Source organism: Takifugu rubripes, chromosome 18 (assembly GCF_901000725.2).
Source record: "Takifugu rubripes chromosome 18, fTakRub1.2, whole genome shotgun sequence".
Classification (NCBI taxonomy): Eukaryota; Metazoa; Chordata; class Actinopteri; order Tetraodontiformes; family Tetraodontidae; genus Takifugu; species Takifugu rubripes.
In genome coordinates this window covers 7,928,493-7,951,320 of record NC_042302.1, presented here as the reverse complement: position 1 = coordinate 7,951,320, position 22,828 = coordinate 7,928,493, and the positions used below count along the sequence as shown (strand labels likewise).

Here is a 22,828-nt window from a genome sequence, read left to right as displayed (position 1 = left end):
AAAGTTGACCGGGCGCATTCGAGGTAGTTTTGTACTCTGATTACAAAAAGTAATCCGAAGTTGGTCGTGTGCTTATTTTCTGCCTCTGTGCGCTTGTAAAGTTGCAGCTCCTGCGCTCTGCCGTGTGCTCCACTTCTCCTTCTGAGCCAGCAGAAGTAGGTCAAATATCTTGGCAGGGGCGGCCATTTCCTCCTTCCCGGCAAATGTGACACACATTCTCGTGTTGCCCTTGCATCACGTTTTGTTTTGGAACCCGGAGCTGCAGCAGAGTCACGTTGAGCTGCAACGTGACCATTCGCTCTCAAACACACTGCTTCATTTTCACTGCCCTAGAGCTTCGTTTGGTTTTTTTTGTGGAAATACATGCACACTCGGGTCTGGAAAGCGAATTAAAAGGTGCATGCATGCTTTTAACTTTTTGCTCCTAGTTGCACTCTTACAAGGTCAAGTCACATGCATGTAAATATAGATTTAGTCACTATACTGGTTTTCAAGACACATATACAGTATAGGAATGTACTATATAGAATGTGTTCCAGTTCTATATAGTATGCTGTATGGTGTGTATGCGCGTAAAGTGAATTAAATCTCTCTATCTATTGTACAGAGTGCATCTAATTGATAAATATGGTTAAACCAGTTTAATGAAATTAGCTTGAGAAAAGATTTTTTTAATTACACTTATTTCTTAGAGACTGCTCATTAGAATATAAATCAAATATAGCATTTAAATTGCGTCCTCCTTTTGGCCCATTTGCCTGTTTGCTTTTATGAAAATTCAGCATAATCTCACCTGTGACAGACAAAACACACTATTACTTTTGTTGCTCTTATGCAAGCGATTGTGTGATTATTGCCTCTCAGACATGACTGCAATGATATTTGACCTGTTGCCTGACTCACCTCTGGCCCTGAAGTTTTGCACACACTCTATTTATACGGTGGCTGGACTTCTGCTCTGTGTGTGAAGGTTTCATCTGACTGTTCACAGTTCCTGAGACGCTGTGTTTTAATGACAGCGGCGCCGGTAGCAGAGATCAGAGCGGTCTGAGAGCCTCAGCTTAAAGAGGTAATTATCTCAACATTATGGAATCTTTCTTAGCGGGAAAAAACATGGTGGTCACCCGCAAGAGCTTCATACACATTTACAGTGTGCGAACAGAACAAAATTAGCCTTTCAGGTGTGCCGAGGTGTGTTTATTTTAACCGTATATACACCCTTAAGGGTAAATTCGAGAGGTATTGACTCTCTAAATCCCCAGGCAACTAAAAACCTCACACTCTACTGTTGGAAAATCATTGTTGGAGAAAGCTTGGTTAGTTTGGCGATAGCAGTCAGAGGGTACCTTCTAAAATCACAGTTGTATTTCTGCTAAATTCCATAGAAGATATTCCTCGTATTGTTGTTGCTACACATTTACAAAGCACAAGCACATTAAATTAAACCTGAACATTTCTTCATTCATGCTTAGCATACAGCTACATAAGCAGAAGTACATTCACAAGCTCCAAAGTAAAATTAATGTTATTTGTGGTCTCTAAACCCACAAAAAATACTTTTTTTTAACCTATTGTATTCCATAACACAGAAAAAACAACTTAAGCCTTCACAGTTTCCATGTAGAGGTTCCCCAGATGGGATTAGCAATGCCCTGAATAAAAATTTAAGAAATTATTCCAGGTCTCTCCCATCGGAACACATAATAGTCAATTAGAGTTGTGACCCAGTTCCCTAATGCCCCACTAATCGGTGTGTTAATTGGGCTTCACACACTGTTGAATTTGAGGGTCCGTCAACAGATAATGAGGCCTCAACAGCCTGATCCCTCACTGTTTTGTCAGCTCCCTGACCTCTATTTACAGTCACATTATTGTCCCATTCTTGTTGCCGACAGTGTGCTGTGTGTTTTGGTGTGCCCCCTCCCAACCCTCCTGGACTCCTAATCCTGGCCTGTATGTACAGTTTGTGTTGCAGTCATTAAGCCCATTATCCCCCCCCTCTGCTCTCTGTTTTCGTGGAACACATTAGGAGCCTTGTAATACCAACAAACAGAGAGCGTCTTGTGATGGGAAAACTATTAACTATTAACGCTTAAACGAGGTGCCGATTCACCAGAGGGGGGAACGGGAGATGCACCCGTGTCCTGGATCGACAGAGCAGGCGCAGAAAGTCATTTGCCTGGGAGTCATGTGCGGTTTTTGTTTTCGTAGCTGGGCGTGTTGTCCAGGTGACGCCGGCATCCACCCACAGCCACAAAAACATGCACATTGGATCAATTGGGAGCCTTAAATTCCCCGGAGGCGTCATGAGGGGCCGCTGCGTGTGACTACTGTGTGGTGGACTGGTGAACCCCCGCCTCTAGGGTGCATCCCTACCGCCCGCAACCCAGTGTGACTGGTCACATGGAGCGTGTGTGAGATAATTCCTCAATTTTACACCTCTTGGAGCGTCCCTCCAGGACCGAGCATGACACAGAACCCACAGTGTGAACCGATGCTCAGATGTTGGGGAAACCAACGGGATACAATCGGAACGTGCCAACGTTTGTCGCCGCGGGGCGACGAGGTCAGAAGGATGGTGGCGGTTTTTCGGATGCAGGAAGCCAATACTGAGAAAGAGCAGCATTTATCCGGCGGGGTCTCAATAGAGTGACTTAAATCAAAGCAGATTTCAAAGGAAGGGACAACGGGAAGCTGTAGAATCGCGCTGTGGGATGTGGCACAATGCAAATATGTGAAATAAAGTCCTCATCCAGGCTAAATTTAGAGGTTTGCTAACTTATGTCCACAGCGACGATGCTTTGGGACCCCCCCACCCCCCCCCCCCCCCACCCCCCACCCCCCCCCATCCCGATGCAAACATGTGTACATGCAAACACTCCGATTGAGATCTGACTCAAAACAAACAGCATAGAACTTCGGCAAAGGACGCCTGCGGGCTAAAACAGTTCGACCCATAAACGCATTACGGTAGATGCACGAATGTATCTGTTGATGCTAAACGTAAAAACCAACGTGGCTGGTGTCCAGCGAAAATATTGTCCTACAGGTGTCGACTGAGACCTCAAAAATCTTTGGATTCCCACAGAACTCCTCTATAAGTTCCAGGCTATGGAATGTTGAATCCAGATTTGGAATGAATCCGACACAATCTTGTAGCCAAAACCTGCAGGATTCACAGGGATTCACCATTTACGGTTCCGCGTAAACCTTCTCATCTTCTGAGGGTTCTTCTGACTGTACAGGACATATTATCTTATCCCAATTGTTGAAGTACTCCCAGAATCAGGACCCATCCCTCCCGGGAATGTGCACCAGAGCGTAACCACTTACTGAAATACAGCCTCACTGGTTCTATTTATACAGTTGGTTTCTTGGCTGTCCTCATTAAATTTTGACCTGCAAACCCTTAAAACCATCTGCGGGTCTGTGGGTCATCAACTATATTTAGAACTTTAGAGACGGGAGGAGATAAAGAGAGCGGAGAGCCCAAAAATGACGTGGTAAACATTAGAGCAGGAGGGGTGTTCGTGGGAGTGTCGGCCCAGCTGTAGAGACCTCAGGTGGGGTACGCGGGGGAGGGTGCGGAGTTTCGGCGAGAGCGAAGCAGCTGGTTATTATCAGGGGTTGAGCAGGAGAGCTTCAATGTCAGGGTGAGCGGGTTTACGAAGAGATGTGCCCGAAGAAACCGCGGCTCGGCGTGTTTGTTTTGGGGCTGGTGGCGGGTTCCTCAGGCCCCCGCCGGGGTTAACTGACAGAACAGGGGCTCCGGGTTGAGCTGCCCAGGCTCCAGCAATATTGTTTTGGCAGTGTGTCTGTGGGCGTGGCCAGGAGGCGGGGCCAGGAGGTGGGACCAGGGGTGTGGCCAGGAGGTGGAGCCAGTGGTGGGACCAGGGGGTGGAGTCAGGGGTGTGGTCAGTGGGTGGGGCGGGGAAAATGGATGTCTTCAGAGGAGCTTGCTTTGGCCTCGCTGTGGACACTTTGACACCAGTCCAACGTCCGGCGTGATCAAAATAAAAGCAAAAATGTAGATTCGCCGAAATCAAGCGTTGTTTCGACTTCAGCGGCAGCAAGACACAGGGTCTGTCGTCTGTGGGTCCGGGGGGGCCGTTTCCCGCCACCTGTTTCTGCTCCACACAGCCGAGGTGAAAAGGTGGGGGAGCCTCAGCTGATGGTTTTCCTTTTTTTCCCTTGCTCCTTATCTACATCTGGAGAACAGCTGCTTCGCATCTGGCCCGCGTATGACCGAGCGGGACCAGATGTGTGCGTGAGAGCGGATGGGATTGGAAATGAATGAGGGAGCGGGCGATGGCACTAAAACTGGGGAGTTGGGGGGGGTCGATTTTTTTCTTTGTTGACAAAGAAATGTTGATTTTTTTTTAATTTACAGAAACGTCTGCGGACCACAATTTATTAGTTGATTTTCGTCAAAAGATGGAGCGAAATAGAATTGATGGGTGTTATTGGCGTTGCCAGTCACCCTTTGCCTCCAGAAAAAAGTCTATGCGCAAAGTAATGACTAAAAAATAATTAACAATAATCAATACATTATGAACAAAATACGCTGTAATGCATAATAAACAATGACATGTTTGTGCGTTGTTGTGCTGAGTCACGTCACGTGTGGTTATTGGGTCCGCGGGGTCGGAGGTCAGGTCAAGTGACAAACAGGTTATTTGTTGTTGTATACGCAATGAAAAGGACGTCCGAGCCCTGGGGGGGGGGGCAGGAATGAAAGAGAAGAAAAGAGTAGGAGAAGAAGAAGTCACTATATCGAGGCACGTGGCATGATGTTGCTTTTAAAATGCCGTTTTGTGTGAAGACGTTTCATTTGTTTTAGTGCCGTAGGTGTCAGCTTGGTTCAAATAAGGCAACGGTGGATTAGCATGCTAAATAATAATAATAATAAATAATAACCATGACAATCACAGCTACCTAGAAGGATAAATAAATAAAATTAGATCCCAAATCCGCTCATGTATTGGCTTCATTTTCTAAAATATGATTTAACACATCTTTCTGCTGACAGCACTGTGTGTGCGTGTGTGTTTGTGTATGTGTGAGTGTGTGTGTGTTTGTGTGTGAGCCTCCTGGGGCTGAAGCCTGGCATGTGTCTCACATGTTGAGTTCGCTGACACTAAATTTACTGTAAAAAACCTCCACGCTGCTTGAGGATGGGCGGATTGAAGAGCTGGGTTAGTTTTACAGTGCATTGATGCACAGTTTCCATTAATGTCTCTTATTCCAGTTGGATTGGGCCCAGCTGCATTCTGGGAAATAGAGTATCTGAGATCTGTAGCTGTGAGAGGAGCGGGAGGCCTACGTGGTGAGTTCAGATTCCTCCAGGCTATGATCTGGAACAGTGAGCCCCGCGCTGGCGTGGGCTGCCGGAGGCAAGGGAGTGCCCCAGTTTCCATGGCCCCGAATAATGTCTCATTTGTGCCCCTTCATTCCTCACTTTGAACAGTGCTTGTGTGCATGTTGTGCACGGTGGCTCTCAGAGGCAGCAAACATGAGTGTCCGCAAATGTGCTTGCACATGAAGAAGTGAGACAGGAAATGCAGTGGGGCCCACTCTCCATCGGGGCCCCAAGAGTCAGCATAGAGAAACAGGTCACTGGAGTGTACCTTGTGTGTGTAAATATGTTAAATATGCATCCAAGCAGTCCATCAAAGGGAATTTAATAGTTTTGTTTTTATTTAATAGAGTTGATACTGCTCGAATTATGTTTGTGTATTCATTTTTCATGATGGAACAGTTACCGTGTGTCGTATATACTTAGCATCTGACGTCAGCGGCGCATTTTTACGAGTTTTTTTATATTTGGTGAATTTGGGTCAACGTGCACGGTTTATGATGTGTACACGTGAGCTCCAGGCCTTCAGTTTTAGGTCAGCATTTACAATTCAAGACCAAAGTCCTTCACTGCAAAGTGTGTCAATAGTTCCGACAGTTCTGGGGCAGACTCCTGCGGGTCAGACCGCTGCGCCATCTGGTGTTTGATAAGTGAAACTGCCACGAAATGTCCCCCTTTAGCCAAATCCGCTCTGACCGCGACCTCTGCTGGCAATGACACGCAACTGCAGCGGTTTTCCTCAATAATTATCTCCGCAAACATAAAGTTCATTTCATCTGGGATAAAAACTATATTCGTGGTGACCACAACGGCAGTTGAAAATAAATAAATATGTTTTTAAAACCTCTGTAACCTTTGAAATTTAGTTGTATTGTCAGCAAAGTTATGTGATGGAGCGTTAAACTATACTGAGTCTGGGGAAACAATCAGAACTCGCAATCTTTGGTTCCTGACCACAACTCATAACTGTTAGATAAATAATAATAATAACTTTTTCACAAATGTAGTTGATGATATTTATATGATATATAAGAAGAGATTAAGAAACAGTGGATACAATATAATATAAAATGTAAGAAGAAGCCATTTTTGTCAATTTCATGTTATTCTGTATTACAACAATTCCATTTGTGGTTGGATAAATTTATATTTTAATCCTTTTTCTGACCTTTCTTTATGTTTCTGCTTTGTTTTATTTATTTATTTTCTCTTGCACCAGCCTGACTGTGACGCCTGCTGTGGATTTTCCTTCCAGTGACTCCAGCAGCCAGTTCAGTCAATAAAACCCTGCACGCGTGATCGATGACCCCGACCGGCCCAGCAACCGAGCTCGACGCGGCTGGAAGCGACTGTCGTCAGGCCGCCGTGTTTGCTCCGCCTTCCTGCCCGCGCCTCTGTGCATCTCCAGGCTTTCTCACATTCCAACGGAGCGTGTTGGGACAGAGCTGCTCTCACCTGAAACCAGAAAATAATGATCAGATGGAGCCTGAATTCATCCGTGCAGCAGAGGAATGTCAGGTTTCTGCCTCTGCTGTCCAAAATGAGCTCTGGGATGCAGACGGGTGGCAGAATTACGGTGGTTTTCATGTACATTTCGCCATCAGGGTTCAATTATTTGATCTCTGGATTAATTGCGCGCCTCGTGTCATTTTAATCCCCATTGTTTTGCATGCGTCCATCCTAATTCTTTTTGCACAATATGGATTATTTGCTGGTGCAGAGAGGAGCTGTGTGACGTCACAATCAGAAACCAGTGAGCGGAGGGAGCGAAGGCATGAATAAATGTGTGAATGCATGCTTGGAACTGCACTAGATTAGAGTCAGATATGAGGAATTAAGGTTAAGTGTCAACAGAAAATGGGCCTTATAATAGTTTGTCACTCTCTCTCTCCCTCGCTCACTTTTTATCTCTGTCTCTCCCTCTCTCTGTCTCTCTCTCTCCCTCACACACATTGTCACTGTGTGTCGATGAACCAGTCATGGCAGTGACATGTGGAATTTTTCATTCCCTCGCCCGGGGGCACCACGCTGCCCGTGCCTGTGTATCCTGCTGTTTGTTCCACTCCTGTCTCCACTGGCTCACACACACAAACACACTCTCGTCCGCCCCCCCTCTCTCTCTCTCCCTCTCTGGTGTTATTGTGAGTCAGGCGGTGGGGAGCTGCGGTCTGTTGTCTGTTGTCCAGCCGGCTGTATGGGGCAGCGTCACTGACTCATCTCGTCTCCATGGCCTGTCGTCCCCACGGCTCTGGCTCCTACACCGTGGTCATCATCCCACTCAGGACCAGCCTCCGCAGCCTGGACGCACTCCGCTTCTACCTACAGGTGAGAGGAGAGTGTGTGTGTGTGTGTGTGTGCATTCTACCCTGTCTTCTACACTCTCGGTTAAAAGTTCATCAGGTTGACTCAGAGATGAGGAAGTATGAGGATTTTAGCTGTCCGTCCAGACTGATGTCACAGGAGTTTTATGAGACGTCTTTACATCCTCATTTATGCACAAAAAATGGGTTCGTGAATGTGTGATGATGGTGCCGTTTATGTGGTTTTCTGTTATTTCATATCAAACATAATTTAAGGAGGGTGCAGATTCAGGTGGTGGCCACAGGTACCGCCGGCCCGCGTGGATCGTTTCTGTCCCGAGGCCTCATCATTCTCCCAGTTTCGTGTTTTCTGGACGCCAGCGGAGGAACACGGGCGCGTTTGTCGCCTTTACGAATCACCGCAAAGTCGTGTTTGCTTGAACGAGTCGGGCAAGTTATACTGGGTGTTTTTGTAGGAGCGGTTGCGCATCGGCGTTCAGTCGGGGAGAAACAAAAGCTATGGCGTGCTGAGGAGAGAAAAGCGGATCAAGGATGAACCATAAACCAGGTCTGGAAGCGCGTTCATAAACTTAAGGGACCATTAAAGACGCATCAATAACAGCGCTGAAGGTTAAATCCGACCTGGACTTCTTCCAAATCCCTACAACAGAACGGCACCAGGAAAGGTCACTGGAGAGGTCATCATGAGGTCACTGCTCTCCTTATTATTGTGTTTACATGTAGCGGATCCAGAAAGTCTGATTTTTGATGACAATGCAAACAAAATAGGGCAGAAACCTGTCAAAATGCCCCTCACTGAGGCCTCCAGTGAGTCAACAGCAGGAGGCAAAATTCCAAAAAAAGTACTTTACATTATTACAGTGATAAACATGCTATAAAATGAGAGGAGCTCCTGGTTGGACCCTCTGATCTGCAGCTGGAGTATCCACAGTCGCCCCTGCGACACATTCCGACCCTCCCAGTTTCCTGTCGGGTTAAATAAAACCATTTTTCCAGTGACGTTTAACCAACATCTGAAATCCTTTATTAAATGAGTGATCGGATGCTAATAGCGCCCCCACTGTCCTCCCCGTGGTGTCCCCGCTCCAGCTTAAAGTTCCTGATTATGACTTTAGCTCAGGTGCATTAAAACAGCGTGGGACAAAAGGACCCCCTGTTGCTTTGTAACCTGGCCCAGCACAGATAAACAAAAGCCACAGGGGGCCTCTGGAAGACAACAGGCAGTGCGGAGCCAATCACATGTCGGCCATCACGTATGGTCATCCACACGCTCCCAACCACGGGTACATCCCTTTTTGGTGTTTTGAGGGCTTATTCGTTACCCTGAGATGTTTCCCTCCACAGGTGAAGCGTCTGAAGGATCTGGAAAAAGAGAAGGATCTACTCTTCTGTGGCCTGGAGATCATGGAGAAGGCTCGGCTGTGGTACCTCCAGAGTTTGGAGGGGAACAGGGCGAGGAGGAACTTCATCCTGGAGGCCAAGAGGGAGCTCGGCTGCAGCCAGGTAGCGACGCTACAGGTATGAAGCTGATGTTTCATTGAGCTGCTCCGGCCGTGACACCCACGTGAACTCCTCTTCTGAGGCTGCAATTACGCAAACACCTCTGTAACGATCGAGGATGACGAGCAGTAAACATGAGCTCGGGGATACCGTGAAAGACTAAAGTGCTGCGTGTCTGCGTCTGTGCAGGCTCAATCATGCCTGCTCAGGTCTCTTTTCCAGCGGGTAAACGACTCCTTGGGCTCTGTGATGAGTGAGCCCAACATCTCCCACAGCAGCGCCCCGTCTCTGCCCGAGACTTTGGTGGATGGCGCCCTCCGGTGGCACAATGCGGTACTGACGCAGGTACAGACTGGTCGCATTTATATCCTCCCACACTTCATTAAATGTAAATTTAAAGAAATACAAAGGCATGAAAGCATCAAATTAGTTCAGAAACGTTTAACACCACCAATGGATCCATACTTGATCGATCAACATGCTTCTTTTTCCCCTCATCTGACAGGAAGTGAGTGTAAAAAATCAGAAGATCTCCACATTAGAGCTGGAAAAGGATGCTCTTCTTGAACAGCTTGATGACCTGCAGGTCCAATGAGCACCTGCACACACATTTACATGTCTGCAGACACATGAGCCGCTTTGTTTTAATAAGTGGGACGTGCTCTTGTAGCATTTGTTAATATGTATTTAATTTGATAAAGAGATTTTTTTCCCTGAACACTGCAGTGTTTGTCTCTGTGTGATCCAACCACCCTGACCCGATGTCGGCCCTAAAAACAGTGATCCAGATGTAGCAGCAGACAGCACAGGATGCCACAAACTAGAAATTACAAGAACAGAAGCCATATAAATAAATGAAACCACTTGATGGACCTGCGAACAGTGGACCTGCGAACAGTGGAGATTTCAAAATAAAAGCATCGAGTGTGCCAAAACAATATAGATTAATGGCAAAGAGTCCATATTCAATAACTCAAACAGTAACTGTTAATTTACTTATGCTGCCTGAAGCCTAAATCCCACATTCTTTGTGGGCAAGCTAAAATCCTTAAATGGGAATTATTTTCCTCAGCGCTGCTCCTTCACCTGATCTAATTTGAGATCTCCCGGTCAGTCTCGGCACGAAAGAGCCTTGGAGTGTTTTGTTGTTGCGTGTGGGAGATAATCCTGTTTCAGTCTGTGCTCTGTTACCTTCTGTTGTTCCGTTTCCGCCTCTGAATGCGGGCCCCCCCCCGTCCCAACACGCCTCCCCTGGTGGTCCCGCACCGATTCCCATCTGATATTTCACCCGACAACATTTATCTGCCCGAGTCATCGCGCACACTTGCGGGAATTCTCGCCTTCAGCAGCACAGATCTGCGACCTGGAGCCAAACTCGAGCTTCTCTTTGACCCCTGACCTCATGAACTCCTGAAGGGTTCCATAGTTCACTGTTATGATCATGAAAAGGGGGCATTTTTAATTGAAAGGAGCCCCAAAGGTGGAGGGTTTGTCCCCCTAAACCAGCGTGGGGATGAGATTAGAGCGGAGAGGGAGCGGCAACTCCACGGTCTCCGTCTGCAGGGTCTCACTGAACCATCAAACAGGCCGCGAGCGTTTGGTTAATTATCGGTTCAGATTCTCCTGCTGCACTGGGGGGGAAAAAAGCCTTTTATTGTTCCTTTCATGCATCCATGGCTGTCAATGCCGCTCTCACCTACCAGCATGCTTCTCCTGAGCAGCTCTCCTCTGATCCCCCCCACCCTCACCCCCCTTTTACTTGTATACAATGTCACGTTTGCCCCCCCCCCCCCTCCCGATTTGCGTGTTGCTGGTACTCCAGATATTGTAAAAGCTCTTTCCGTGCAGGCCAGCGGAGGTGGGAAGCGTAAACAGAGCAGGAGGGTGCCGGTAGCTCTGAGGGCTCCCTGATAAACACAGATAAACACAGATAAACGAGTGGGACATAAAAGCTACAGATTTGGCCCCTTTAATATTGTCATATGCTAATTTAATTGCAGACAATTCAATCCATCTTTATTATCCGGCCTCTGGTACAGTCAAAACTGTCTCCAGGTGCTTCACAGAAACACAGACTCTGAACCTCCCCCCCCCCCCCCCAAACAAGCAACAGTGGTCAGGAAAAACCTGCCTTTTAACAGGAGAAAACCTTGAGCAGGACCCTCTTGGTGGGTAAAGGACAGAAAGGGGAGAGAAACAATCACTATAGCTGCAGATTTACCGTAGCCTATGTTTTCCTGTTGATTCATGGGTGAATGTGGAGAGGAGGCACAATCACAGGGTAAATACGACGACAAATAAAAAAGAGAAACTTGTTAAAATGGCTGTTCCGTTTCACTGGCGTCTGTGTCATGAGCAGCACAGAACCTGTAAACAGGCGCGACGGCGGCCACCTCGCTTCTTTAGCCGACCGTGTTCACCACTGTCCTCCAGCTGGGTCTGTCCTGGACAAGGGTTGACCCAGAGTTGCTGACTCTGCACCTTTTTCATAAGGTAACAGCGATCTCATCAAATCAAAGGACTTGACTTGCATATTTAATCCAAATTTCTATTGACTAATGATCTCAGACAGAACCAAAATCTACATATGAGTCACAATTACGACAGACTTGAGCAGTAATTGAAGATGAAATCCTAATTGAGACCATTAACTGTGGATTATTTGGTCCAAAATCATTCATTAACCTTTGCTGGTGACCATCACAGAGGGCGCAGGTTGTGTAAGTCGTCACGTTCTGCTTCTATAATCGGGGTAGGAGACAGAGAACGGTGGTGAGAGTCAGTAAACTTCCCCGCTGTCGCTCAGTCCAGTCTTGGATTCTCCGTCGCTGCTCCACTCTGACCCCCGAGGCGCACGACGCGCGTCTCCTTTACGCACGTCTCCAAAAGGCGTCTCCATCCCGGAGACGCTCAAGTCCAGCAGGTTCTGCAGGTGCTTGATGTACTCGATAGCCGCCCGCAGAGTCTCGACCTTGCTGAGTCGCTTGTCCTCCAGCTCCTGCGGGAGATGCTCCCTGAGACGCGCGTAACCCTCGTTGACGCAGCGCACCCGCTGGCGCTCCCTCTCGTTTCTCTTCCGGATGAAAGCAGGCTCGAAGGAGTAGTCGCACACACCGAGACCTCCGTGAAAGTTAAAACAGGAGAATCGCCCGTACTGGAAGGCTTGACCCCGCACGGGGTCGAGGTAAGGGTCCAAGTGGAAGGGCAGTCCAAGGCGAAGCGCGTCTCGGTATGTCCCACTGTTGTCCATGAAGACATATGCAATGTGATCCATCAACGCTTTTAGATGCAAAATGAAAAATCCTCAACTAAAAAGCTCTTATGTTGCGACAGATTTTACTTAAGTCACCTGTCAGAGTCAAATGGGTTTCCAGTTCAATCTCGCCACCGAGTGAGTGGATATTCTGATTGCGCTCCTTTATAATCGGGTCAAGCCCCTGACATGAGTGTCGGGTTTGAGAGACTCTAGACTGGGTGGGGGTGCTCCAGGAAAGGCAAGTGCAGTCAAAGCATTTTACATCAAGATAAAACTGTTGACATAACATCTTCTTCCTTCCGTCGACACCTGATGGAAACCACACCTTTCTGCAGATGATTATAGAATCGACTCTTGATGTTGATACATTTCTGTGACGTGAGTAGACCTTCTTTATACCAGATCTTTAAGAAAAGCAAAAAATAAGGCGGATAGATTTAAAAAAAAAGTGACAAACACTCAACTTATTTTTGTTGTTTGTAAGTGGTCAAGTTTGGTGGGATTTATTTGGATAAAGTGCACATTCTAGGACTGACTAAGATATAGGATGTATCTATCTGGGATGAATATAAAACCCATATATTTTTTTTTCATATTTTAATATTTTTAACAAGCGTTTTTCTCTGTGCGCTTAAAACGACGCGACTGCGCATGCGCACCCCAGGCCCTTCGCTGTCATGGCCCCTTTCAGGGAGGCACTGTGTGGGTATGGTTTCATTTTCAACATATTTGCTTTTCTCCAGATTATTATTGTTGATGCAGCAGATGGAACAGTAACACCGTCGTTTGGTTGTGCTGTGTTGGGGACGAAACGCCCCAAATATCTTTGTTTAGGCGATGTTCACAAGCGCAAGTTAGCAATGCTAACGTTAGCATCCCAACAAAACAAGCTGGTGTCTCTCCTCGTAGTTGTAAACATAGAAATAATAATGGGATTACTTCCAGCTTTCGTTATTAAAAACCCGCGTTATGATGTTGTACCAAACGTTTCGTTGGATTGTTTCTCACAGCGAGTATTTTATTCCACAGGGACAGAGATGTAAACCTAACACTGATGGATATTTGTTGTTGAATTCAGGTAAGCTAATTTTATCATATGCTACATATGCGAATCACCTGTGTGTTAGCATTAGCCCTTTCACCTGACGGCTCCCTTAGTTTGACTTATGAAAGGCAACACGTAATGATCTCATTTTTGATAACCTGAATGGAACCAAAGCATTAAACACTGGAATAATATTGCTTCGTTACTTATTCTTAGGTCCACTTTGATGCTTCTTCTCCACCATGAATGACATTAATTTAAGTCCTGTGGGTATGGACCAGCTCACCGTGCCCTCAGTGAGTGCCAGTCACCTGGGTCTGCCCGCCTCGCCCACACACAACCCAATCCCCACGCCAGGTCTGAAACCCTTCTGTACCTGTTGACTTTAATTTAACACCCAGTGCTAAACCCAGTGCGTCCATGACTCCTTGCTCTTCAGGTATGCCAGTGGCCATCCCCAGTTTGGGTCCTTCCCTTGGTTCCCTGCCTTCTGCCCTCTCTTTGATGCTCCCAATGGCTCCACTGAGTGACAGAGGTGTGATGTGCGGTCTGCCGGACAGGAATTACTCCTTGCCTCCACCTCCCTACCCCCATCTGGAGAGCAGTTACTTCAGACACATACTGCCAGGTGGGCATTAGGTGTTCCATTGTTTCTGTGTTCCAGATAACTCCACTCTTTATGTGTTTAAATAAGCTTTATATGAAGCACCTGTGTAGGAATTTGTAATAAAGTTTCCCCTTTTGTTTCCTGCTGAAGGCATCCTGTCATATCTAGCAGACCGCCCACCTCCTCAGTACATCCACCCCAGCAGTCTAAACATGGATGGGACCTTGTCTGTGGCCAGCAACAACCCCACAGGTATGGACCCTTATAGTGGGCCCGGCGGCCCATTAGAACAGGGTCTGGTACCTATGGATTCCCGGCAGGTCAGCGGCCAGGGGGAACTCCATCAGACTGGTGGTCATGAACTGGATTCAACAGGGTTGACCATGGAGTCACGTGTCAGCAGCCCCATGTCCCCGAACCGGATGGGGGAAGAGCTGGCCACTATGGAGGGCGTTGGGGTGGTGGCGGAGTCCGACACCCAGCAGCAGCTCGGAGGGGGAAGACAACCTCAGCCACACGAGGGCCTGGCTGGGGTCGACGCATCCGCTGGCGTTATGCCGCTCCACGGTCCCTCCGTCCTTGAACTACCGGTGGTGATGGAGCCCGATCACATGGGGAGCCGGGTGGGGGGTGCTGGAGGGGGAGGAGGAGGGGCGGGGGGACTTGGCGAGCAGCTTCACTCCAACGGGGAGCTGAATTCGGGCGTGGTTAGCGTGGTGCTCACCGGCTCCATGGCCAACCAGGGCCAACTGGAGCCCGTGTCACTTCATGGACACACCGGAATTGGACTGGACGCGGTAAACGTGTCTCCCATCACTGCCGAGGTGTCGCTGGGGCCAGAAAACAACCTGGTGCTGGTGAATTCCACACTGCAGCTGGAGGATTCTCCTTCTGACAAAGAGAACATGGTCACTGCTTACACCATCTGTAAGTATATATTCATCACGAGACACACGGTTGGATTTAAACGTTTTATACACGCCGTATATAGTTAGAGGCCGTAAATTGACTCACTTTTTACTGTCACCGTTTGCAGGGTGCACGCTATGTGAGCGCTCATATACCTCAGACTGCCCCGAGCACGGTCCAGTCACGTTTATCCCCGACACCCCGATCCAAAGCCGAGCTCGCCTCTCTCTGCCACGGCCGCTCTGTCTGCGCATCTCAGTAGCTAACGAACCTCTTGGTAAGATGATCGACCACCGTGAACACGCCCTTATCCATATCTGTGTGGCAAACTTAGCGGTGCTCGGTGTGCAGGAAGCATCTGGAGCCTTTACGACCCTTTACATTAATTGAAACTGCTGACAGGGTGTAATTATGCCCCCCCCCCCACACACACACACAGGAGTTTTTGCCCGGGACATCATCCCTCAGAGGACATGCTTTGGACCAATGGTGGGACAGCACTGTAGTAACGTGGACCTCTCCGATTGGCCAGAGAAGGACACCCCACAGATATGGAAGGTTGGTAAAGTCTCTTTGGTCTTATTATTGGCTGTCACTGTCAGGAAGGGAGGGGGGACTTTTATAAGGAGGTAGAACCGTTTGTTTCTTTAAGGTGTACCACAACAACGTGCTGGAATTCTCCATTGTGACGACAGATGAGAACGAGTGCAACTGGATGATGTTTGTCCGCAAAGCAAGGTGTGATTCCTGCACAAAGGTCACATCCTGCAGTTGAGTTATCAGAGTTATTCATTTCTTGTACTTCAACTTTTAAGGACCCACGAGGAGCAAAACCTGGTGGCCTACCCGGCTAACGGGAAGCTGTTCTTCTGTACCACGACAGAGATCCACCTGGATCAAGAGCTGCTCTTCTATTACAGCAGGGACTATTGCAGGCTGCTGGGTAAGCCAAATAACATGAGACATTGTCATCACACTCTTTAATAAAAGCTCCAAATTCAGCAACCATGTCATCAGGAACCATGTCATCTGATGTCAGTTCAAATTCAAGATGACAAGCTAACAGGGTGCAATCATCCCAACACTTCACTGGAGCCGACTTCCTTCAAATAAAGTGGAAGATTTCTGAATCTTACAGGTCTATTTACTAGTTGCACCAACCAATATCCACCACTAGGTCGAGTCATTGAGCCACATAGGGCAGCACACGACCATGTTAATGCAAACTATTACATGACAACAGTGTGTAAAATAGAATAATCTGTCTACTTCTCTGTCTACACAGGTGTTCCACAGGTGCCTGAAGGTCAGCTATGTCAGTGTGGCAAAGAGTGCTCCTCTTTCTCCGACCTCAAGTCTCATATTAGCAGCGTCAACAGCAACCACGGCCACAACCAGCCTCCGCACAGCCACAGCCCACCACAGCAGGACCACGTTCAGCAGCAGCAACCACAGCAACAGCCTGAGCCACAGCAGCAGCAGCAACAGAGCCACCACGAAGAGAAACTGGCGAACGGCGCCTCGAGCTCCTCCTCTTCCCCGTGGCCCTGCCACGCCCATGCGGGACAGACAAACGGTGATAACAGCAGGGGGAGCGCGGATGGAAACTCTAACAGGGTCAGCGTCCGGGGGAAAGGTCATGGTCACGTGCGTGAGAAGAAGTATAAATGCAGCATGTGTTCCCGGGCGTTCATCACGATCACTAAGCTCAATGTGCACTTCATGGGGCACGTGGGGATGAAGCCTCACAAGTGTGAGTACTGCAGTAAGGCCTTCAGTGATCCCAGCAACCTCAGGATGCACCTCAAGATTCACACGGGTATCCGACTGTCTACGATAATCTTCGCTTCATCGCAATTTTCAACTCCTCAAATCATTTTTTTCCCCTTGTCTTTATAGGCCAGAAGAACTACAAATGCTCAATCTGCGATAAGTTGTTCACCCAGAAGTCTCATGTGGCGTCACACATGCTCATCCACACCGGTGCTGAGAAGCTCAAGTGTGACCTCTGCGATCGGGCCTTCATCAGGAAACATGACCTGAAACAACACATGTTCTCTCACACGCAGTGCGTTTCCAGCATCAGCCAACATTTTTTTGTTACTGTCATCCGACTCTTTAAAAGCCATTCGTATTAATTCCAGCCATGTTCTTCTTCTTGCTTTTCAGTGAACGCCGGATACAGTGTCCAAAGTGCAACAAACACTTCCTCAAGACCAACCACCTGAAGAAGCACATGAACTCTCATGAGGGCCGCAGAGACTTTGTCTGCGAGAAATGCCACAAAGCGTTTCTCACCAAATACCACCTCACCCGTCACCTCAAAATCTGCAAAGGGCCAAAGGTGGAGAGAACATCCAGGAAGGAGCAGGACGAAGAGGACGAAGAAGAGGAGGACGACGGGAGGCGCAGAATGAAAGGAGGGGACAGACACATTGACAGCAGTGAGGACTGCGGTTTGGATGTTGGCGGCTATAACTCTGAGAAGTCTTTGTCGCCCTCTCATTGACAACACTGTGCCTCTCCAAAAGCCTGTTATTTATTTCAACTCTGACATTACCTCTATAATTGTTATCGCAAAATATTCCATTATTTAATTTTCTCAACTGTTTTCTCCTAAAATGCTGCTAAAAAGATCTTCATAACACTATCAGATTGTGACCATCTGTCTTATACTAAGCTACAATTGTCTACATTAAACTCAGGCCTGTATGATTTTTGGTTGATGGAATTTATAAGTTGTTTATCATTTGTAGTTAATCCCTTTTTTGTACTTACTAACTAGGAAAAAAGGACTGATATTTACATCCGGTGCCATGCATTTTAACACAATAGGTAATTCTATGTTTATTCTGCCTCAACTGCAAAACAATGTGATATCCTCCCGAATGGTTTTTTACTGTTAAACTGTTAAATGTTTTAATAAACAGTCCACCGTTATTAAGCTGTGATCGGTTTACCATAAGCGTAGAAGAAGAACGATCTTTACTGGCCATAAACATGTTCTTAACAAAATCCTCCCTGTGCTTCTGATAGATTTTAATTTGTTTCATTTGAAACTGCTATTCAAATAAATAAAATAAGAACACGAAAAAGTTTTAAATAAATAAACGGTTCAAGCCGCCCTCGATTCCACCGGAAGTAAAGTAACATTTCCGGTTGCGATCCGAACTATGCGCCGCGGCGCGCAGTTGTCATTCGCTTTAGCGTGGTATGATTTAGGTGCGCCTCGCACATCTTTTGCTCCTTTGTTTTGTGTTTTGCATTCGTGTGTTTCGCATTGTCATCTTTACATCCTAAAAATGAAACATAATGCATGCTGCTATTCGTTTGTTTACAAATGCTAACCAAAGCTAACGGTTAGCTAATAGTTGTTTGCTAGCTGAAGTGCACATGTCCTGCTTCCTTCTGATTTCTTACTTTTTCAGTGTTTCCTCGAAACTTGCAATTAGAAATAAGGGAGGTTGGCGTGCCGTCATGTGTTTAAGGGGTTGTTTTTTCTGCCTTTGACAGTCTGATAAACAATGACGACTCCATCGAGGGAGGGGGTACCCAGTATGATAGATAAGGCACTGAGGATGAGGAGGGAGGAACAGGCTCGCCAGGTGGTTCTGGCCTGGGCTGTGCTCAACGTCTCTTTGGCTGGAATGATCTACACCGAGATGTAAGTTTATGCAAAACCAGGATTGTGCCCAGTGCTATAGGACTAACGCAGTAGTCCATCTCATTGTTTATTGTCCATTAAAAATATGACTTTCTGCCCTTTCCTTAGGTCGGGAAAACTGTTAAGTCGATATTATAATATCACCTACTGGCCTATATGGTATATTGGTAAGTTCCATTTCATTGAGGATATTTTTTGAAGAGAAAGTGACAAATCTAATATATAGTTCTATAAACATGATTTATAAGTTTTTCTCTGTCTTCCCTTCCACAGAGCTGGTGTTGGCAACTCTGTTTAGCCTGAACGCTGTTTTTGACTTTTGGAAATATTTCAAATACACTATGGCTCCTTCCACGATAGCTCTAAGCCCAGAGCAGCACCGTCTTCTCGGTCTGAGAAACACAGGTGAGCATTTCTGTCCCCCAAATAGTTTGCACATCCCACTAAACTGCACTAAACTTTGTATGTTCCCTTGTAGGTATTCAGGCCTCTCCACCCCAAAAAACAGAGAAAAAGGAGTCTCCAGTTCCAGCCCAGCTATCTCCTCTGCAGGGCCAGAGTGTGCTGAGTTTCAGCCCCTCGCGGACAGCCAGTACGAGTCCCAAGTTCTCTCCGAGCTGTGTCCCTGGGTACAGTCCCTCTCTCAACAACCCTTCAACCCCGAACAGCGCGGGAACAGCTTTTTCCCAAACTGTGGCCTTTGGAAAGGTGTGTCCACACCTTCAGTCTGCCTAATAAATAATTCTCCTCTGAAGTCTTTCAGCATCTACCTGAACATGCCGATAAAATAGTTTCTTTTCCTCTGTCCTCTGTTGTCCAGGTGCTGAACTACAGTCCATCCCCTGGTACCTCCCCCTACCCCAGCAGCATTGGACCAGCAGAAGGCTCCAGTTTGAGAGCCAGATATCGCACGTCCCCTTCAGTGTTGAGCTCCCCTGGAAGCAAGGAGGACTGTATGGAGGATCTGAAAATCCTGGAGAGGTTCCTTCGCACAGAAGAGGAGAAAAGTCACCGCAGCCAGCTCGGTACTGTGTTTTGATAGCAGCAATGCGTTTGATCTCACTTCCTGTGCTGTAAAATAACAGAGTGAAATTCTTTCTCTATGTAGGGAGCCCTGAGTCCGTGTCTCCAGCCCACAGCCCAACGTTTTGGAATTACAACCGTTCGATGGGAGACTATGCCCAGAGTCTGAGGAAGTTCTCGTACCAGCCAGCCTGTCGCTCTCAGGCCCCGTCTGCCCACAAGGATGAAACTGACCTGGGCTCCAAACAGGCTGCAGAGGAGGTCAGAGCGTGCGCTGGGTGTTGGTTTAGCATCCGCATGAGAGCAGAAAGTGTATGGCTCGTCTCTATTGCTCTGATTTGTAGGTGTGGGCCAGGGTCACAACCAGCCGTCCCATCGTGGATTACGTTGATTGCTGGACAGCGAAGCTCAGAAATGTAAGTGTTCGCCACAGATTTTCATTTATTTTTCAAAAACAGTGGAAAAACACGGTTGTTTTTATTCTAAAAGTGGATCAGTGACACCATTTTGGACCCTTTGGTCAAAGAAATGGACTCTGTCAACAGCCAGCTCAGGAGGATGGGCAGCCCCGAGCTCCAGATTGGAGGTAAAATGTTGCTTTATATTTGCGTCTTGTAGAATTATAGCGCAGGTGAGTTTTATCTATTAAGTCTTTTTGTTTATGGCGTTATTTTCCTATATACTGGGAAAAAAGAAAAGATTCTCCAATGTCATTCTTTATCCACCAGAGGCCAGCATAAGCAGCCTGAAACAGGCAGCAGTGATGAAAGCCTCGTCCATCCCGACGCTGAACTCTATCGTCCAGTATCTGGACGTCACTCCCAACCAGGAGTACCTGGTAGATCGCATTAAGGGTACTGGGAACACACAGCAGGGTGATATATTCTGCTGGAACGTGGTTTTAAGGCCTTTTTGGGTGTATTCTTTCAGAGCTGGCCCACAGCGGATGCATGAGCTCCTTTCGCTGGAACGGCGGCGGTGATCTGAAGAACAGGAAGTGGGACACGGACCTCCCCACTGACTGCGCCGTGAGTCTCCTCTCATCGTGCAAACACACACGACATCCAAAAATCTGTTCTTTTCAGTTGTTCCGGGGATGTTCGGTCAGTGGTCTCTTCCGGTACCCCATGAAAATTAGGATTTCATTCGTAAATATCGTGTATATATATATATATATATATATATATATATATATATACAGTATATATATATATAATATAACGTGGCCCAGTAGCAATTAGGTCATCATCTGTTGGTTCACGGAGGTTGTAAGGGTGCTTTAAATGTGGGTGTTTGCGACAGTTTGGCTAATAAATAAGTGAAATTACTGGATTACAACAGCTAACGGTATCGGGAAAGCTTTAAAAAAGGACCTTGAATCGGACCATGAAATAAATCAGTTCAATACGGGTGATTTATATTTGGTATCTCCAGATCATCATGCACGTGTTCTGCACATACCTGGACTCAAGACTTCCTCCACACCCAAAGTACCCGGATGGGAAGACCTTTACGGCACAGCACTTCAGTCACACCCAAGACAAACCTGGTGGGTATCAGCAAGAGGTGGCGGGAAGCTGGATTTCCCAGCGCGACTTTGGTCACGCCAAGATGCCGTGTGGCAGTATTTAAGGCACTGTGCCCTGTTTTGTACGAACCACCGCAGATGTTACCAAGGAGAACCTGTTCTGCATCTGTCAAAGCAGCACCACTCCTCCTCACTACCATCTCATCTACCAAGGACACAGCTACAATCTACCCAAGGTGCTTTGCTTTTCTCTTTTACATAACCGCTCTTATTTTATCCCTGCTGACGTACGATCATCTCAGGCTAGATTCCTCTCGCGGTGGTCTTATTTTAGACCCCGGCAATGCTGCTATTTTAGAAGAGCCATATAAATTTAAGTTCAAAGCAACTTTCTTTAGTCCCGGAAGGGCAGAACCAGATTATCTAACTCTAACATTGCTTTGTGTTATAGGGCAGGAATAACCTGTTCCACACAATCCTCATGTTCCTGTATGTGATCAAGACCAAGGAGTCGGGGATGCTGGGGTGAGTATCGGCGGCACCAACGTGATCCAGGGAAAACGAACGTACCTTACACTGCGGCTCATCCCTTCCACAGGAGAGTGAACCTCGGCCTCTCTGGTGTGAACATCCTGTGGATCTTTGAATGATCCTTGGTCTTTCACAAGTGACCTAAACCTGAGTGGATTTCTGCGGCCCTGCTGGTCGAGTGCACAGTTTGGGGGAGAAGTTCAGCGACACAATGCAAAGCGGCGCTGCGCGTCAGAGATCGAAATCGGACGTTTTCTTGGTTTCGGGCAACAGTATTTTTTAAATGTTTTGTTTTCTAACTTGATACCAACACGGCAGCCTTGTATAGAATATACCTCAGGTTTGTCTGACCTTGAATGCAAATGCAGCATGTGAGAACTTCATCTGGTTTGGTTTTTATATCTGTACTTTTATGAGTGACTGCTGCCTTTGGCACGCTTGAAAGGAAACAATGCATTTGTTAGGAGAAACAATACAATCGGTCTTGGCACAGACGTCCGTTGTGAGGCTGTACCGCAACATGTAATGTCTATTTGTTTGATTTGTGATAGAAATAAACTAAAGGGCTCAGACTGCAAGTGAACCCAGCATTGGTGGCCTCTGTTTCTTTTCTTTTTTTTTCTTAAAGTTGGCATTTTTAAAATGCAGTTGAAAATAAATGTGTTAAATAAGCCGACTGGATGGATCTTGGTTTATTACAACAGACGTCCGCTTGGGGGCGTCGTAGTTCAACATGAATTGACCACAATCTGCTGCAGGATGCGGTGCAGTATCTGCAGCCGTGTGCCGCACTGTTTCTCTAAGGATCTGAATGGAAGAAGTCCACCAGGAGATAATCTTGCGGGCCAGTGTTAACGTCCTGTTGTTACAATGTGTCCTTCTGAAGTCTCGGTGCGGTGAAAAGAAAATGCTCTAAAACAGAAAGTAAACCCATCGATCCAAGCAGTCGCATATATAAAATTACACGGAAGAGCAATTTTTTAGGGGGGGGGAATCACCTAATCGGGTGCGAATTGTATTTGTGTAGTTTAGTCGCGTCCTCTTCTTACAAACATCATTTCCCCTAATGCCTATAATATTGAGCGTTT

General features: G+C 47.0%; 4 protein-coding genes across 19 annotated transcripts; 3 read left to right on the top strand and 1 right to left on the bottom strand.

Moving 5' to 3' along the window:
- The first annotated feature begins 4 nt into the window (after nucleotides 1-4).
- LOC105417784 (suppressor APC domain-containing protein 1) lies at nucleotides 5-9,895 on the top strand. 13 transcript variants are annotated; one of them, XR_003891744.1, is made up of 7 exons: nucleotides 9-23; nucleotides 102-155; nucleotides 992-1,069; nucleotides 6,576-7,681; nucleotides 9,022-9,195; nucleotides 9,367-9,522; nucleotides 9,683-9,895. XR_003891744.1 is itself a non-coding variant. In XM_029851633.1 (5 exons), the coding sequence occupies exons 2-5, from the start codon at nucleotides 7,583-7,585 to the stop codon at nucleotides 9,770-9,772; spliced, it is 504 nt and encodes a 167-aa protein (XP_029707493.1). In that variant the 5' UTR covers nucleotides 954-1,069; nucleotides 6,576-7,582; the 3' UTR covers nucleotides 9,773-9,895. The 13 variants fall into 13 exon arrangements, 2 of the variants coding, with proteins under 2 accessions (XP_029707493.1, XP_029707492.1); XR_003891745.1 differs by lacking the exon at nucleotides 102-155 and having other exon boundaries at nucleotides 5-23; XR_003891750.1 differs by lacking the exon at nucleotides 102-155 and having other exon boundaries at nucleotides 6,612-7,681.
- A 1,106-nt stretch (nucleotides 9,896-11,001) lies between these two features.
- LOC105417785 (achaete-scute homolog 4-like) lies at nucleotides 11,002-12,693 on the bottom strand. The gene has a single exon (XM_011613487.2). The coding sequence runs from the start codon at nucleotides 12,449-12,451 to the stop codon at nucleotides 11,957-11,959; it is 495 nt and encodes a 164-aa protein (XP_011611789.2). The 5' UTR covers nucleotides 12,452-12,693; the 3' UTR covers nucleotides 11,002-11,956.
- A 358-nt stretch (nucleotides 12,694-13,051) lies between these two features.
- prdm4 (PR domain containing 4) lies at nucleotides 13,052-17,934 on the top strand. 2 transcript variants are annotated; one of them, XM_011613488.2, is made up of 12 exons: nucleotides 13,052-13,139; nucleotides 13,463-13,511; nucleotides 13,695-13,835; nucleotides 13,918-14,106; nucleotides 14,236-15,012; nucleotides 15,122-15,271; nucleotides 15,434-15,552; nucleotides 15,647-15,732; nucleotides 15,810-15,937; nucleotides 16,280-16,813; nucleotides 16,894-17,062; nucleotides 17,164-17,934. In XM_011613488.2, the coding sequence occupies exons 3-12, from the start codon at nucleotides 13,721-13,723 to the stop codon at nucleotides 17,501-17,503; spliced, it is 2,607 nt and encodes an 868-aa protein (XP_011611790.2). In that variant the 5' UTR covers nucleotides 13,052-13,139; nucleotides 13,463-13,511; nucleotides 13,695-13,720; the 3' UTR covers nucleotides 17,504-17,934. The 2 variants fall into 2 exon arrangements, with proteins under 2 accessions (XP_011611790.2, XP_011611791.2); XM_011613489.2 differs by having other exon boundaries at nucleotides 13,079-13,135.
- Nucleotides 17,935-18,111: 177 nt separating this feature from the next.
- tmem209 (transmembrane protein 209) lies at nucleotides 18,112-22,328 on the top strand. Of its 3 annotated transcripts, none has more exons than XM_029825478.1 (15): nucleotides 18,112-18,216; nucleotides 18,508-18,658; nucleotides 18,767-18,825; nucleotides 18,932-19,063; nucleotides 19,137-19,366; nucleotides 19,479-19,683; nucleotides 19,767-19,942; nucleotides 20,026-20,097; nucleotides 20,171-20,267; nucleotides 20,410-20,535; nucleotides 20,612-20,709; nucleotides 21,116-21,253; nucleotides 21,291-21,445; nucleotides 21,661-21,734; nucleotides 21,808-22,328. In XM_029825478.1, exons 2-14 carry the CDS (start codon nucleotides 18,519-18,521, stop codon nucleotides 21,704-21,706), a joined length of 1,674 nt encoding a protein of 557 aa, XP_029681338.1. In that variant the 5' UTR covers nucleotides 18,112-18,216; nucleotides 18,508-18,518; the 3' UTR covers nucleotides 21,707-21,734; nucleotides 21,808-22,328. The 3 variants fall into 3 exon arrangements, with proteins under 3 accessions (XP_029681338.1, XP_011611792.1, XP_003972986.1); XM_011613490.2 differs by having other exon boundaries at nucleotides 18,113-18,205; nucleotides 21,116-21,230; nucleotides 21,348-21,445; XM_003972937.3 differs by having other exon boundaries at nucleotides 18,113-18,216; nucleotides 21,116-21,230; nucleotides 21,348-21,445.
- Nucleotides 22,329-22,828: the final 500 nt, after the last annotated feature.